Source organism: Tachypleus tridentatus, chromosome 13 (genome assembly GCF_004210375.1).
Source record: "Tachypleus tridentatus isolate NWPU-2018 chromosome 13, ASM421037v1, whole genome shotgun sequence".
NCBI classification, from domain to species: domain Eukaryota; kingdom Metazoa; phylum Arthropoda; class Merostomata; order Xiphosura; family Limulidae; genus Tachypleus; species Tachypleus tridentatus.
The window spans coordinates 119,634,188-119,652,528 of NC_134837.1; the positions used below are offsets into that span (position 1 = coordinate 119,634,188).

Genomic DNA, 18,341 nt, shown 5'->3' on the forward strand with positions numbered 1-18,341 from the left:
GCATATTTCTATCAAAAACCATATTTTAAGAAATTGAACAGAACAGTTCAATAAAAGAACACATAACCTTTTAGAAAAGAATGCTCTATAAAAATTTACATCTCAAGAGTTTCAGTCAAACAGTTCTATGCGTTCGTACAGATCAAATATTTACTTAAAACATTTCTGTGAAAGTACGACATCTCAACGGTTTAAGAAGAATATACATGGTAAAGCATAAAACCAAAACAGTTTAAATGGAAAAGTTCGTGAAAGTACTACAGTTAAACACACTGAATGGAATGGATATATCAAAGTATCATACCTAACGGTTTAAACAGATCTGGTTTACCAAAAAATTACACCTATACAGTCTAAAGAGAACAGTTCTATAAAAGTAATACACCTATGAAAATACCACACCACAGCTGCTTATTTGGAACACTTCTAAGAACGTATCACACGTGAAAAGTATCAAAACAAACTTTCAAGAAAAGTACTACATCTTAGACAGTTAAATAGAACAAATCTATCAAAAAATTACATCTCAACAGTTTAAATAGAACAGTTCTATGAGTGTTCTAAAGTTCAGAAGTTTGTGGAGAACGGTTCTCAATAAGTACAACAACTTAATGGTTTAAATAAAACATTTTAATGAAACTTTTACACCTCAACAATCTAACAGGAGCAGTTCCATTAAGATACCACATTTAACGTTTTAAATAGAACTGGCCTGTGAAGAAATTACATCTCAACAGTCTAAAAAGAACAGTTCCATAAAAGAAATACACCTAGACGGTTTCAAAATGAAACTTCTTAGAAGGTACAAAACCTCATCTACTTATTTCAATTACTTCTATTAAATTACTACACCTGAATATTTTGATAAAAACTGGTTTTATAAAACCACTCCATCAAAAATATTTAAATATAAAGTTCTAAGAAAATACACCTTAAGAGTTTAAACAGCACATTTCTATCAAAAACTATATTTTAAGTAATTGAACAGAACAATTCAATAAAAGAACACATAACCTTTTAGAAAAGAAAGTTCTATCAGAAATTTACATCTCAAGAGTTTCAGTCGAAATGTACTGTGTGTTCGTACAGTTCAAATATTTACATAGAACATTTCTGTGAAAGTACGATATGTTAACTGTTTATATAGAACATATATTGGAAAGCACTACACCTCAACACTCTAAATAAAACAGTTATGACAAAGAACCTTGTCATAACAGTTTAAATAGAACTTGCCTACCAAAATTACACTTCTACAGTCTAAGAAGAACAGTTCTATAAAAGTAACACACCTGAACTGTTTAAATAAAAAATTTCTAAGAAAGTATCATAGTTCAGCTGTTTATTTGGAACACTTCTAAGGAAGTTCTACACCAAAATAATTTAAAAAAGAAAAATTCTATCAATAAATTACATCTAAACATTTTAAATAGAACAGTTCTATGAATCTTCTAAAGTTCAAAAGCTTCTCTAGTACAGTTCTAAAGAAGTACAACATTTTAATGGTTTAAATAGAACATTTTTATAAAAGTACTACACCTTTGCTGTTCAAATGGAATAGTTCTTTTTTAATTTACTACACCTGAATAGCTCAAATAGAACAGTTCTCTAAAAGTATTATATATTAAAGGTTTAAATAGAACCGTACTATAAAACTACAACGTCTTAACTGTTTAAAGATAACAATTCTATCGAAAACTAAGTTTTGAAAAACTCAATGCAACAGTTCTACGAAAGTACAAAATTTTACAAGTTCAAGTTGTACGGTTGTATCAAAAATTGCATCTCAACAGTTTAAATAGAACAGTTCTTTGAAATTACAATAGTTCAATGTTTAAATTGGACTGTTCTATTAAAGCAATACATTTTAATAATTAATACAGAACAGTTCTTTAAAAGTATCAAAACTCAATATTTATCTAGAACAGTTCTACGAAAGTACTACATCTGAATATTTTCAATAGAACAGTTCTATTAAAATGCAACACTTCAACTTTTAAATGGAACACTTCTATTTAAGTACAACACCTCAACAGTTTCAGTAAAATAGTTCTATAAAAGTACAACGTTTTTATGGCTTGAGGAAATCAGTTCTATCAAAAAACACATATTAAGAGTTTAAATAGAACAGTTCTACAAAATTAAAATATCTTAAAGGTTTAAGAAGAAGAGTTCCATGAAAGTAGAATATTTCAATAGTTTAAATAGAACATTTCTGTAAAATTACTACTTTTCTATAGATTAAATAATACAGTTCTTAGAATATAACAGAACAGTTCTATGAAAGCAGAAAACCTTAACGGTTTAAATAGAATTGTTCTATGAGAAACTAAATTTCAACAAATTGAAAAAAAACTTTAAATATCTTCTTCTCCAGGAGTCATATTTTCAGCACCAGCAGATCTGTCTTCTAGATATTTCCGTTCGCTTCAGTGTTTTTCAACTCGGTAGAGAAAACAAAAAGGAAGCTGTAAAATCATTATAAAAATACGCGTTTCAAGATAACTAAAACACACATTCTTATAAAGAACGCTAGGGATAATGCGTTTTTTCATAAATTGGATCTCGCTACAGATATAACTGTAAAAGCACTCTTATGTTTAAGTAATCAAGAATCACATAGTTGAAGGCAGTGACCCCAAATTAATACTTCTTCTAAAGTGAGTAGTATCAACACAATATCTGATATGAAAGGAGGTTTATGAATTTACTATCTCACATGAAGGCAGATATTTCTAACAGTATTGTTGGCAAAGAAACCAAAATTTATTGAAAGTAACATGAATAATAATCTTGTACAACAAATCGAGAAATAACAAAACGTTATTTTCTTCCCTTCAATTTCCTATATAAACACATAACTAATAAGTAATGGTTCTAAATGGCTATCTGTTTTGTTGTTTTTTCACTTTTAAAAATCCACATAAATACTTGAAAAAAAATCATCATATAGATGTTCGATAAGTAGTAATAACTTTAAATACCAACTTGTTTCCTCCTTATTCGTTACTTTAATTAAACATATTTAACCTTAGTAGGTTCACATTGATATTTTCACACGTTATATACAAAGTGTGGTCAAATTGCGGCTCTTTTCCATATCGTGTGTGTGTCGCGGAAATATGTTTGCTGAGCCCCTTTTCCATCACAATAAATATAAAAGTTAAATAAAAATGTTCAAGCTTTATAATTATGTATCGGGTATAAACCAAGAGCTCACTGGATTAAAACGTAAGTTTAATATTCATCATAGGTAAATATACTTAACAAATTAAATCCTAATTTTAAAACTATATTTGAGTCAGAAATTAAAGAATTTTTGGATCCGTAAAGATTATAGAGGAATTGTACTGGAGAATCGGTAATCGTACAGCCGGTGCTGACAATCTTAGTGTTAGTGGGCGTCATTATGTTGTGTGTGGCTGTGTTGCGGGAAACGAAATTTACAGAGAGTTAATGTGTAAGTGTACTTTATGATTCTTGTAACTAATACAAATTAACAGTTTAGAAAATACATACATGAATAAATATTTTTACGTGCATGTGTTTTTTAAATATTTATATAAAATGCATGTAACAAAATGTGCAAGTAACAATAAAAACGTGTGTGTAATATTTGTTCATGTCTGGTGGCTTTCAAACATCTGAAGTTTGTCATATGAAACAAACAATGCATAAATATCTACAAGTAAGTGTGATTTTAAGCATAATTATTAGATTTCACCAGCCTCTCCATCAAAACTTTATACGTGTAAAGAAACATTCGTTTATGGTTAAAATGGAGTTTAAAATGAAAATATCTCATTTCTATAGATATAAATGTGTGTAGAGCTAACCTAGGGAACAAGACTTGTACGAAAATAGTATTAACAGACTGAAACCACATTAAAAAAATGTAAACTAAAAAGCTTCATTGCTTCATCAATTTACGTGGCCCAGCATGGCCACTTGGGTTAAGGCGTTTCATTCGTAATCTGAGAGTCGCGGATTCGTATCCAAGTCGCACCAGACTAGCTCTCCCTTTCAGCCGTGAGGGCATTATAGTGTTACAATCAATCCCACTATCCCATGGTAAAAGAGTAGCCCGAGAGTTGGCAGTGGGTGGTGATGACTAGCTGCCTTCCCTCTGGTCTTACACAGCTAACTTAGGGATGGTTAGCACAGATAGCCCTTGCGTAGCTTTGCGCTAAATAAAAAAAACAAACAAAGTATATGGCAAATACTTAAGAGAAAAGTGATACTATTTTCGTAATATTAAAAATCTTTTGTATACATCAGCAATAGCAATTATTTTATAGTAAATACTCATGGTGGGTGAAAAATAAGTCTTGTTTGTTTTTTGAATTTCGCACAAAGCTATTCGAGGGCTATCTGTGCTAGCCGTCCCTAATTTTGCAGTGTAAGACTAGAGAGAAGGCAGCTAGTCATCACCACCCACCGCCAACTCTTGGGCTACTCTTTTACCAACGAATAGTGGGATTGACCGTCACATTATAACGCCCCCATGGCTGAAAGGACGAGTATGTTTAGCGCGACATGAGGTGCGAACCCGCGACCCTCCGATTTTAAGTCGCACGCCTTAACGCGCTTGGCCATGCCGGCCAAATAAAAGTCAAACGAAAATGTTATGGTTGCAATACATTTAAAAATGAGTGGGGCAATTTCCATTCAAGCGGTTTTACTGTTAAATTAATATACTTTAATAAACGAAAATAAGATCTAAAAACAAAAACTTTACACTAACCTGTGGCATCATGTTTGTGCTCTCCTTCATTATTTCCCCATTTGTATCTTCCAGAATCTTCAAACTGTTTATCTGTTAACACTAATTCGCCATCTTTCCCTTACTTTCGCTTCTCAGTGCTACTCACTATTTCACAAAGATTCGTATACCAAGTAATTTTCATTTGAGCACAAAAGTGTGAGAGTAGAACCACGTTCAATTTTGACTACTTCACTCCCTGAAACAAACATTAAACTAACGTAAATATGGAAATATTCCGTAAAAATAGCCATAACTAGTCCTTCTTGTCTTCACTGTACATTTTAGGTCAGTTATTTATTCCTTTTTAAGTAAAATACCATTGCTACTATGCACACAAAGTATTGTTGCGCGAGTGACGTCAAGAACTGTTAAAACATTGTGAAATGAAAAAGACTCACCAACAACAATGATTATAAAGTCAATTGTGTTTTTTTTTTCTTTATGGTTAAAAGTAGCAATCACACGTTTCTCAGGGTGCAAGACACGTCATCTGGAAAAATACGAAGTGGTTGAAGTTCCAACTTAAGAAAATTAGATGTAATAAACAATAATGAAACTGCTCTAAGATTTCAGACTGAAGCTCAGATGAAAACAAATATAATACTTATGTAGGTTCGCTTTACAATTTCTTTCGACAATACTAGTCTTATTAGGTTATGTAGATATTTTTTGTGCAGTACCGTCAGTCGACAAAGATGTTGTTGCCTCAATAATACTGGAGCAGCTTGCTTATTTGATAGGTTAAAAAATCACATAAACTTAAAATAATGGATGTCTTTACAATAATAGTTACTCTGGGCTGTATTCCTCGTAGTGGGCAATTCGTAAATGGCCCACTGTATAACTTTGGACTTAAACTGATAAATCTACACGACAAAATAAAAATAATTGTGTTAAATAGATTAGTACCATAGTGTTTGAAGTATCTTAAATATTTATGACGAAAATTTCGAAATCATTTTATAATAATACGTAGTTGTGTTTGTCCGATATGTGACTCTCTCGTAAACTAACATCGTATTTCTTATGACAGCATAATCGTAGTACTAAGAAATGAAGTTGTCTAAATTCAAAAGATAAGCGAAAAGGTATATTATAATAATTTATTCTTGTTTGTAGGAAGGGTGCTAATTTGCAAAGTTTGAGTAGTTTTTATTAGTTAGGTGTTCCATGATTATTTCAATTTCAAGAACACGTTACATTCGGTTAATAACGAAAATTAGGCTGGGGGTGGTTGAAAAATCCGAAAATACAACTAGTAGTATATGTTTTAATAAGTTTGTTTAGTGTATTTTCCCTTTGAAAGAAAAATATAAATAAAGGGTTAAAGTTTGAAGTTAAATTTTACTTGTCCTTCAAATCAAGTTTAGTTCATGCATCGAAATTTTAAGTTTTCGTATACTGGTAAATCGTAAAACAGGCTTTTATTCTTTAATTAATAACAGCTGTGCATCAAAGACTAAGTATGTAGAACTTAATTAGTAGTGACAATAACTAAAGATAATCATTTACCATGGAGACAAACTGGTTATTAAAACAATTTATACTTGAATGTTAGGATTAATAACAACAATTTTGACAATAAGTCTTGTGTTCGTTATTTATTTTCTTCTTTAATATGTACTCTTTAAAAAAAAACGCAAAAGGGATATTTTTTATTTTAAAGAGAAATATATGTAATAACGTTACAAGCTCAGAGTATGTGATGTTACACGTGTTAAGGCACTGATTGTCAGACCAAAATGACAATAAAAGTTGTGCACTTTGAAAACGGAGGAAAACATCGGATTTTTCGCCAAAACGCATGCGTGTTCAATAAATTTGTTTGAGAGATCTGCATGTTCTGCAAGTGCAACATGTGCAAAATCCCTATAAAAGTGACGGGTTCTCGGTTTCCATAGCTCAGTGTTAAGCCACCGACACACAATACAGTTACGCCAAGACTGACTGAAGCACAACGCAACAACGCCATTGGTCGCTTGAAAGTAGGCGAATCTCGATCAGATGTTGCCAGAGCTGTGAATGTCCACCCAAGCACCATCACAAGGCTATGGAATCGTCACCAACTCGTGACCGTCCACGATCTGGCAAACCTCGTGTGACCACGCCCGCACAAGATCGCTACATCCGGTTACGTCACCTTCGGGATAGGGCCACCACTGCGATATCTACTGCCTCAACCATACCAGGACTGCGTAGGATTTCCGATCAGACCGTACGCAACCGTCTACGAGATTCTTTGGCCCCATGTGCAACCCATCATGGTTAACGTCAACGACGTTTTTAACATGACAACGCTCGTCCTCACACAGCCCGACTCACCACTGTCTTCTTGAGACACCACAACATCAACGTTCTTCCCTGGCCCTCCAGATCACCAGATTTAAACCTCATCAAACATCTTTGGGACGAGTTGGACCGACGTCTGCAACGGAGACAACCTCAACTGCGGACTCTACATCAGCTTGCAGCAGCTTTGCAGGCTCAGTGGACAGCCATTCCACAGGATGTGATTCGTCATCTCATCGCTTCCATGGGCACGAGATGCCAAGCAGTTATTGATGCTCACGAGAAGCATACTCGATATTGACGTTGAGTGACGTTAAACTTCAACTAGTGAGCGTGGACTTCGCCTTTGCAGACTTTAGATGTTCAGCAGTGAATGCGCAAAGTTACACACATATCGTACACAACTACCAGGAATAAACAAATTGTATCAAATTTTGCCTTTTACGTTTCTTTTTTTGAAGAGTATATGTACTTTTACAGAATCTAGAAATGAAGATGTACAATTTTTATCAAGAGTTTCTACGTTTGAAGGCTTGATTATATCCCAGTTAAAGGCAACAGATAAAGAGAAGTGAAGATGATGGGAAATGGAAACAGGATTACAGGAGGAGTTTAAGCTTTTATATACAAGTGATACATATATTAACAATGATATTAAGAAGCTAGGAAGAGAACTAATAGAGTAAAAGTAGTGAATTTAGTTGTAATTATCCCATGCTATTGAAGAACAAATTTCAGCCTTTATCTTCTGAAGGACTAGTAAAACCAAAATCTAGTGTGTCTGGAAGACATCACAAAGAGGAATACATGTTAAAAACCTCAATGTCCTTATGGAGTTTGGTGAAAAAATACAAGATAATTTATCCATTAACAACCAAAGTAGGCCCATTACAATAATGAACTGGTATTCATATCTGCTTACTATAAAACAGGCAGTTGGTTGAAGGACTACAGAATATTGTAGAACGGTTTGTCGATTTCACAGAACAAAGACAGCAAGCCACTACCTCCAGAGTTTGATTCTGTGTGTATTTTTTGTAAGAAGGTACGTAAGTGTGAGAAGAAGAAAAGAATGAGAGTAAATTTAATCAAATATATAGACTGTAAAATGCAAGACAAAACTATTTTCACCAAGTTGAACACAGACCCTGTTCTAAGTGAAGGACATTATCACAAATCCTGTTTATAAATCGTACTCTACCATGTATTATCTATGTAACAAGGAACTGAGGCACAACAGGAATATAGAACTGTTGAAGCCCTGACATTTTAAAACTTTTGACTACATAGCTAATAAGTATAATGATAACTTGGATCAAGGAAAGAAAAGTAGTTGGAATGAAAGATTCTTCAAAATGAATTTGAAACACAATCCAGTAAGAAAATTTAACAGTAGTTTCAAGTTTATAAAAAAAACAAGGGGGGATAGTGTTTATGTGGTTCCAGGAAATCTGATCAGGGATGATCTAGTGCTTGAGAATACTGATCTGAAAGGAAAATACAATCTTATGAATTATTAGTCTTTCGTGTTACTGACTATGAAGAAAATGACTTTTTGTTTACAAAAAATAGTTTTTAATTTCAGCACTATATGCTATTATAATTTAAAATACACTGAAAAATGATTATTCACATTTCTAAGTGCAAGGTTATTTACTGTATTATTTAGGGAGAGCCATAGAGTTAGTGTATGCAATTACAACTCTAAAATCATGGCTTTGATTCCCCTTGATGGACAGAGCTGATAGCCTGATTTGGCTTTGCTATAAGAAACATACACACTCATATGTGATACAACAAATAGGCATGATATAATAGGGTTACAGCTCTGATATGTTTACTTTTATGTAAGCAGTTCCAATCCAGTGTTACTTTAATACTTCTATATATTGTTACTTTCATTAATTATGTTTGCTGTGCTATTTGATATATCAAGTGTCATTAATATGGAAAGTAGTTAGCCAAACCACTACAGTGACAAATTAGAATATTAGTAAAATCCTGAATCAGTTTTCTCAAAGAACTAACATAACATACTTGAGATCTTTAGATAGTTGATAGAATGTGACTTATCATTAAGAGTATCCCATAGATGACTGATAAGACTGAAGTCAGAGAGCATAGATTTTGCTGTTAATTTCTTTGTTTTCAAAGAATATATTAATCAGTTTAGATGGAGAAGTTGGGTGTTACTAACCACTGAGTTTAAGTCAAAGTTAACTATACCATGTAAGACAACAGAATAGCTCTTGGATATGGTTCTTCCAAAGCATTGTTATCAGAATTCTGTATGGCACATCATGTTGCCCTTGAATGTTCATGGCCAGTAGCTGATCCTCTTCTTTTCACATCTGTCTGATATGGGACACTTTCAAAGATCTTCACATACGGTTCACCTGTGACTGATCTTAAAGATTTCACTCATACATGTTTATTTGGTGATCATGCTTTTTCCTGTGAGTCTCCCATCTCTTATGACATTAAAAAGTTTCTTACTTAGGGGTCTATTGTGATGTCTTCATGTATGTCTGTCTTGATGGTGATATTTTCTTCTTAAACAGTCTTTAACTGGTGCTAATCCTATCGTCTTCATATGTGGAAAATCATTGGTTGACACTTTTCTTTTTACATGTTGAAGAACTTTGATCGGTCTTATACTTTTCACACATCATATCTGGGGCTAATCCCATTTCTCACGGGTCTGACCTATGGGAAAACATTCTTTAATCCTATTATTACCACGCTAATCCAGTTACCACGAGTCTTCAATCCAGTATCTCTCATGTCCATCTTATTTGATATTTTTAAAAAGTCTTCACAGTGGCTCTCCTTATTAGTTGATTTTCATATTATGGTGATGTTAATGACTATACAGAAATTTTGTTGATGTAAACTTGTTCTGTGTCATCTTAAAGAGAAGGGTCATACCAAAATAAAACTAGAATCTCAGAGGTAGAGACTTGTTCTGTGTCATCTGCATACCAAAATAAAACTAGAATCTCAGAGGTAGAAGCAAAAATGGAGGGCTACAAAAAAGTGGAGTTTTCTTTAGTTGAAAAAAATCTAAAATTATACAATATGCTATTTGTGGTGTGTCCACCACAGGTATCAAACATTGTTTTATAGCACTGTAAACCAATAAACTTACTGTTGACACATCAGTATACCAGGGCTATAGAATATAAGAGGTAGAAATTATACCTCACTCTCCAAGAAAGGAAAACTGGATTGCAAACTTTTAGATATAGGGTTCACATTACTAAAATCAGGAAAGAATGTCTGGAAAACGTGAGGTCAAGGGATATGCTACTAAAAGTGGGTATTCAAGACTGGTGTATCACAAGGATGGGAGTTTAGTAATATTCCTGTTCCACTCTATACACATATCATTCAGGTATCCTGGTTTAAGACAAAGCTCAGTAATATCCCTTTTCTGTTATAGACACAATTCTGTCCCGGCATGACCAGATTGTTAAGGCATTAAACTGTGAGGGTGTTATAATGTGATGGTCAATCCCACTATTTATTACTAAAAGAGTGGCCTAAGAATTGGTGGATGGTGATGACTGGCTGTTCTCCCTCTGGTCTTACACTGCTAAATTAAAGATGGCTAAGCGAGATAGCCCTCGTGTAGCTTTGCGCAAAATTCAAAACAAACCAAACCACAACGCACATACCAATCAATCTCTTTGAATATTTCATCAATCAAAATGGAGTTCTGTGGTAAAAGTAACTAAGAAACTAATGTATAGTATATGTTTACATTGCTAAAACTTCTGTCAAAATTTTTCTTTTCATATTCTATCAAGAGTATGTACATATGTTGTAAAATAAATACTACCTTACAATATTGTTGTAAAAAATTGAAATGGAAACCTTGACCTGATGTGTTCTTTCATGTAACATCTGGCCTTCACAAATTTTGAAATATCAATGCAGTGATTGCTGAACAAAATAGGCTGTGTTGAGTATAGTTTTTATATATATAAATGATCAAAATATTTTAATTCTTGTACATATAAAACTAGGAACTTAAATTAAAATACATATTTCTCTTTGGACATTTACTGAAAAGTGTTTAATGTTATCAAAATTTAACTTCAGGAAATATTTGGACCAAAGTAAATTAAAAAAATTCCAGACTTAAGTCACTAGGATACACATTTCTGTTTCTCAGATTGATGTGTTTCACAAGTCTTTTAAACTAAAACCATTTTTGCTCACATAAACATTCTTTACAATGAAATGATTTCTATTTTATTGAAATAAATCTTATTCATCCAGGTGAAGGTTTCTAACTCGGTTGGAACTATTTGTTTATAAGTACTTCCTTAATGGTATTGACAAGAGCAGAATGAGTAAGGATAATTCTATTCTTCCATATGTTTTGAGATACTCTACTAGTGAAGTTAGCTACCAGGTCCTTAATTCAAGCAATTATTAAACATCTTGACCCGAAAAATGTGCTATCGTAGTGTGAGAATTAACACATTTCATGTACTTTGTAGCAATCAGACGTAAGTTCCTGTAATGATGATGTGCTAAAAATCCTTTCAGTTGCATAATCTTCAGAATCAAAAGTTATGCAATAATCAAGACTTATTTCCACTTTTACAAAATATCACCAAATACAATTTACTATTAAAGAATTTCATCTGATGCAGCACAACATTTCCTTCAGGTCCATAATTTAATATTTTAAGTTTACCTGCATTTGACTTGTCTGAAGAGATCTATGTATATTCTTTTATTGAAAAAATTGGTGTTTAACTAACAGTTTTCCCTACTGAATCGTGTGGTCTTTCATTAATACTTCTTCTAATGGTGAAATAAAATATTTTTATTTTGTTTATGTTTATTCATTCTGTATTTTAAACTTCTATCTAATTTGTACCATGTAAACTTTCTTCATATTCACATATTTTTACTGTTTCCATTAAATCAATTTTTTCTTTCGTTTTATTAAGAAATTTGGCTAATTTTGTTCATTGACTTATATATCAAAAACAATTTTCTTTGCTAAATTTTTTTTATTTCACAAACCATGTATAAATGACAATACTAAATCTTACTGGTTATAGCTAAATGCTTTTATTAGTTTTTCACAGCTCTGTCAACAATACTATAATTAAATTTTGTTTCTTCTGCAGTATACTTAATTAGTAATAACTCTTTATTAAAGTTTGTATATTAACAGCATAACTTTAGTATCATATCCATATAAGAATGAAAAATCAGCACTTTTTTGAGGTTTTTTTGTGTGATAATTTTTTATGCTGTGTTATGTTAATAACATTTTTAATAAATAGTACTTTTCATATTAACTTTCATTCATTATGACATTCACGAAAGGTAAAGATATTTTTAATATGCAAATCTGATAGAATTGGCAGTTTTTGAGGTAATTAATTTAACAGGTAATTCCTCTTTAATATGTATGCTACCATGTAAATAATGTGTCATCAATATACCTCAACCAAATTTCAGGATTTTATCAGATATCTCTAATGCTTCAGTTTCTAAATAAATCTAATAATAATGAAGACAAAGAAGGTTCCACAGCTAAACATTTTTTCTGCTTATAAAATATTCATTTTAAAAAATATTGTTTGAAACATACTTATAGAACTTCAATAATATGGATGTAAAAGTAAATTTTTAATTTCTTTCAGTTTCTTCTTGAAATATAAAATGGCTGTTTTATCAGGCACTTTAATGAACACTGAAATATCAAAAGACACTAAAATATCTTTCTGGTTTAATGTTTAATTCTCCCAACAAATTCATGACTGTGTATTAATTTTTATCCATTAGAAATTAATTTTAGACATTATATATTGAACACTTAATATTTGACACAAGTATAATATTTTTGAATATTATAAAGAAATATAAGCAAACCATAATCTGGTAAATTACTTGTACAGAGTTAAACTTTGCTTTTCACGAGGTGTTAAACTTGTACAGTTTTTACCTTTCTCTTTAATCATTGCATACAGTTTATTTATAAGATTAAATCAATGTTAAGATCAAAGATAAATAAAATTAATTAACAGAGATTTCAAAACACAACTCTCCCCAAAGCAGCTGTAAGACATCAAATGCTAATACTGGTAACATTACAAAATAGCCTTTAAAGGATAAAGCTCAGTTTTCCAAGGAAAATACACGTAATGATTTTGTTCACGTAATTAATATTCACTTGGTGTACATTTTTTTCTAATTGGGAATGTAAATATATAGGTGATGTTTTGACTGAATGTTTGTCAGGAGAATGTAAAAAACTGAGCTTTATTTCAATATTTATATGTCATTTGCAGATAAAGTCATGATATATAAGAAAAATTACACATTATTCTACACATATATTTTTATCGTTTTGGCAGTATGTTATAGCAATTTGGGTTTTGAACTACATATTACCAAAAGTTTAATTTTCCTTTTGGAAGAGGAAAAAAATTAATTTGTAATTTTGAGTATAATATGTACAACTAAGCCTAATATTATTACTTGTTTTTGTTAGTAAATAAAAAAAATATGAAAATATACATAAAAGGTTAGGTTATCCATTATTAAAATTCTGTTGCACTTATAAAAGTTTAAGGTAGCACTTTTAGTTCCATATATCTGGGATGATATATTTCACTAGACAACTAAAACTTGATCAGATGAGATTGGTGCTCTTTTGGTACCTGATGAACGAAAGTAAAACAAGAAAGGGATAAAGTAATTCATACACGTTTAGTGACATAATAATACTGTGGCCAATGGAACCTTCAGCCATTATGAATCTGAAAATCACCCAACTCTTGTCCAATCAGCTTACAACATTCATAAATTTAGCATCACAAATCTTCATCTTCACAGTTTTAGCCCACATCAACCTACAACTACATGCATCATACAGTATTCATAGAAGTAGCACAGGTCAAATACCTTCACATGATACCCCCGATCATGTTCTACCACTGCATTATATTGTCATTTTCAGTTTTGATTTATACAACCATGTGACAATTCAGTTGACTGTTTCTCATTATGTGTTGAGTATTCATATAATTACTGTAAGTACATGTCTTTTATAGACCTGGAATTTGCTTAAGTTTTAATTATATTAAGCTTTCTGTCAAAAGACTCATCAGCTGTCCATTATCTTATACTACTTTACAAGCCTGTTTTTGGCAGTGTTCTATTTATAATATCATAACATTTCACATGCTGGTAGAATTAGTTTGGTTTGAATTTCGTGCAAAGCTACTTCAGGGCTATCTGTATTAGTCATCCCTAATTTTACAGTGTAAAACTCGAGAGAAGGCAGCTAGTCATCACCATCCACTGCCAACTCTTGGGCTACTCTTTTACCAACAAATAGTGGGATTGACCATCACATTATAATGCCCCCACAACTGAAAGGGCAAGCATGTTTGGTAGGGAGGGGATTCGAACCTGCAACCCTCAGTTTATGGGTCGAGTGCCTTAACCACCTTGCCATGCCAGGCCATGTAGATAGAAAGTGTGAAGATTGACAAAACCATATATTTTCATTATTCAATAGAAACAAAAACTGTATAAAACCAATTCCAATATTTTAATACTAACCACTGCACTTGGAATTGTAAAAGATAAGAGAAATTGCACTCCTAATACTTTTAAAAAAATCGAAATTCAAATGAATATGCATTTTTTGGTCACCTGTGTAAAATTTTTCCTGATCTTTCTTGATTTGTCACATCATCCTTCACTTTGTTGTTTCTCTCACTAACCATTGAACCAATGTTTTTTTTCAGCTGTTTCCCTTCATAATACTTCTTAATTGGTAATATTTTCTTTTGTCTACAATTCAAGATAATAAGTCTCAGAAGACTACATCAAACAACTATAAAAAATATAAATATAAAAGTGTTAACTTTGTCAACGAGTAAAGTGAGCCTATAGCATTACTTTCATTATACTTAAGCCTAAAGTGAAGACGTGATGCAAGATTGCAATTTACAAACCCTAGACCAAAGTGCATATTTTTCAAGAAATAAAATTAGAAATTTTAAAGCTAAATTAGTTTTGAATTCAGTTTCTTCACTGTTACACGCACAATACTAGATAAAGTAATAAAGCAATTGCGTTGAAAATTAAATTGTTATATATGAAAATAATTTAATAGTCTAAAGAGAAAAGGCTTCAACCAAAAACCCCCGTCCAGCTTCCAGCAAGATTAAAACCGTTACCAGAAGAGTTTGTGATCAAAATAAAAAATCGAACATATAGCACGTGGCTGGAACATCGAAGTCTCGTGATGAAGTTCTTAGCGAGATAACGAAATTAACGTACAAAAACAAAACTATATCATTCAATTTATCTGTTTTTTCATTGGTGTGAATAAAATATTTTAATAGCAGAAACAAACGATCTTTTAACACTAATTTATTATTTTTATTTAAATCAGGGGTAGTTCCACTATAAGTCAAACTAAAGTCGTCCTATATTTTATTACCGTTATTTGTTTGTTTTTTATCTTTCAAAACCAACCATACGTTTGTGACGTCACCAATTTTTGATTAATAAATAAAACATTTAAAAACTCGTGTCGAGACTGATAGCTGTTACAATTAAAGTTATAACTATGTTATCATTAATCTCCACTGGCTATGAGTGCATTATGAGATGTAAATGACATGAACCCTTAAAAAAATAGCAGTATCGTTTCATTTACATTATGCTATACAATGAATAGATTCTTTTTCACAGAGAAGTCTGAAAGCTCCAGTAAAATAGTGTTTTTCATCATACTCATTGCATCTAATTGTTTAATAACTATTTTTCTGAGTAGTAAAAAACTGGATTCAGTCTCTTTCATTCTTAACAATTTATTCAAGTCCAAAGAATACGTATAATATCCAGCTGTATTATTGAACCTGTACTCTGAGTGAAATTAATGTACTTCAGATTACTGAGAATACTACAGAGTACGTAACTAGCAGAAAAGTTTAGTGCCAAATAGATAGAATTTGTTTGCGTAGGGTTATGTACATCTCTTCTGACAAATGCTCTTTATTCTATTAAGTTTTAGGTTTTGTACTTAAGAATAATGTATGTAAGACTTGGAACCAGAATGAAGAGATAGTCACTAAGGGTAAATAACTGTTTGAGAAAGTTATGGGGCTTCAGAGAAGTATTTTTATGAAAATTAAACTTTTGTTAGTTCTTAATGTTCTATGACTTCTTTCTTAGTGTGGCTATAGACTGAGGAAGGAGAAATTTTAAAAAACTGGTATACTCATAACCCTGATCACGTTACTCCCATAAAGATCAACTTACGTGTACAAGATACGTGGTAAATTGAGAGTTATCTTATAGAACTATGGTCTAATGAGCTTGAGACAGAGCTTCTAGACATTTGCTGATCAGCGTATAGTGTTGAAGAAAACTGTTAGGACAAGAGAATATTTTATTATTCTTTCAATTTTTGGGTCGAATTTTTCCATGGCATATATGTAGTTTTGATTATATAATGTTGGTTAAGAAAACAACAAAAGTCATTTCGTTCTAATCATGTCTTATCTCTTGTTGTGTATCAGACCTACAGTATCATGTGTGTCCTATTACTGAAAAAATTCTATAATATTGGACTGTGAAATTTTCCATTCTGAGGTCAGACGATATTATTACTACCACTGATGCTTTGAATGGAATGACCAACAATGACGTTGATAAAATATGCAATAGAATAGAATTATGATTTCGTGTATAAAATGTCATGTTTTCACACTCTGGAATGTATTCTTTTTCACATAACTATCTAGAAGCTTTAGTAAAAATGTTGTCCTACATAAATGTGTCACTAATGTTTCAATATTTAACTTATCCTTCTTTGTTGGTAACTAACAGTATTTATTCTCAAATTTTTTAAGGCTACATAAACAACTGTAAATAAGGTTTATCATTAATTTAATTACTTTGGTGTCAAACATCACATCAGAGACAAAGATTAGGTTTCGAAAATGTCAATATATACTGTCTATCCGCACTTTTGTCAACAGTGACTATAGACTTATGCTACAGCATTATTTGATTCCTACTGATGTAAAAGTATCACAGCCAAATATTCTGAACATATCATAGACTTAAAGACCAGCAGCAAACAACTTAAAAGGAATAGTTATGTAAAAGTACTACAATTAACAGTCTATATAGATAAGCTATATGATGGTACGATAATTAACAGTTTAAGATCCCACACTATTAAAGTACTGCAACTCAAGTTAAATAAAACAGCTAAAGAAGTAGTGGAATTGAACAAGTTAAATAGCACAGCTACTTAAAACAATTGTAGCTCAACAGTTCAAATAGAACAGTTCTATGAAAGTATTCCTGCTCAACACTTTAAATAGAACTGTTGCATGAAAGTACAGACCTCGAGCATTTAAATAGAACAGTTCTATAAAAGTACTACTTGTCTTTATTTCACACTTTGATTTGCTTTAAGTAATTCAACAGAATGAACGGAATTTCCAAGCTAAAACTATAAAACCATTTACTAACTGAGACTTATGTTAACAAACAATGTAGGAGTAGAAAATATCTTATTATTCAGTTTATAAAACTAATTCTTAAATTTGATAATTGTGAAGCTTATACAAAGAAAATTTTACGTAACATATTACTTTAATTTTTTTATTGAGGAATAATTTAGAAGGACAAATTGAAAGTCATGATTTTAGAAAATATTGACTCTTGTTGCAGGTAAAGACTGTTGTAATTTTCAAAATGTAGTTATAGTTTGAAACATTAGTAAACATTAAACATTCATGACTTCAGTGGAGTTGTGAGAGTTGATGTGAATTAGAAGCTCGGTAACACCATCGTACTCAAGTCACGAGTGATAAGAATACTTTCTAATTCACTTCCCTTTCTCCTTAATTTATTTATGAGAGCTCTAAAGTATCTGTTTTGTTCATCGGATACCACATGTCGATTTTTCATGCTGCATCGGATAATAACACACTATATATACATGTCTTTGTGTGCACAATATAAGTAAATTTATTTCTAATTAAGTGTGTGTGGGTGTTTTTTCATAAAAGCAAAGCCACATCGGGTTATCTGCTGAGTTCACCGAGGGGAATCGATTTTCTAATTACAACATTGTAAATGCAAAAACGTATAGCTGTTCAAGCGGGTAAAAGCCTGATAGGGGTTGGTTGAGTGTGATGTATGTGAGTATTGAAAAACATAGCCAGATGAATGACATATTGAACAGATAACAAAATGGATTTCTTCAGTCTGATAATAA

General features: G+C 31.7%; 2 protein-coding genes across 6 annotated transcripts in view; one reads left to right on the plus strand and one right to left on the minus strand.

Annotated features, from left to right (window-relative positions):
- LOC143237873 (uncharacterized) overlaps positions 1-15,143 on the minus strand; it is a 111,079-nt gene extending 95,936 nt beyond the window's left edge. Inside the window, exon 1 of the mRNA XM_076477568.1 lies at positions 14,747-15,143. Coding sequence (XP_076333683.1) covers positions 14,747-14,820 — 74 coding nt within the window. The 5' untranslated portion in view covers positions 14,821-15,143. The remainder of the gene's footprint in view (positions 1-14,746) is intronic.
- The window catches only part of LOC143236883 (techylectin-5B-like), a 263,403-nt gene that overhangs the window by 238,202 nt on the left and 6,860 nt on the right, over positions 1-18,341 (plus strand). The gene's annotated exons all lie outside the window — the stretch shown is intronic.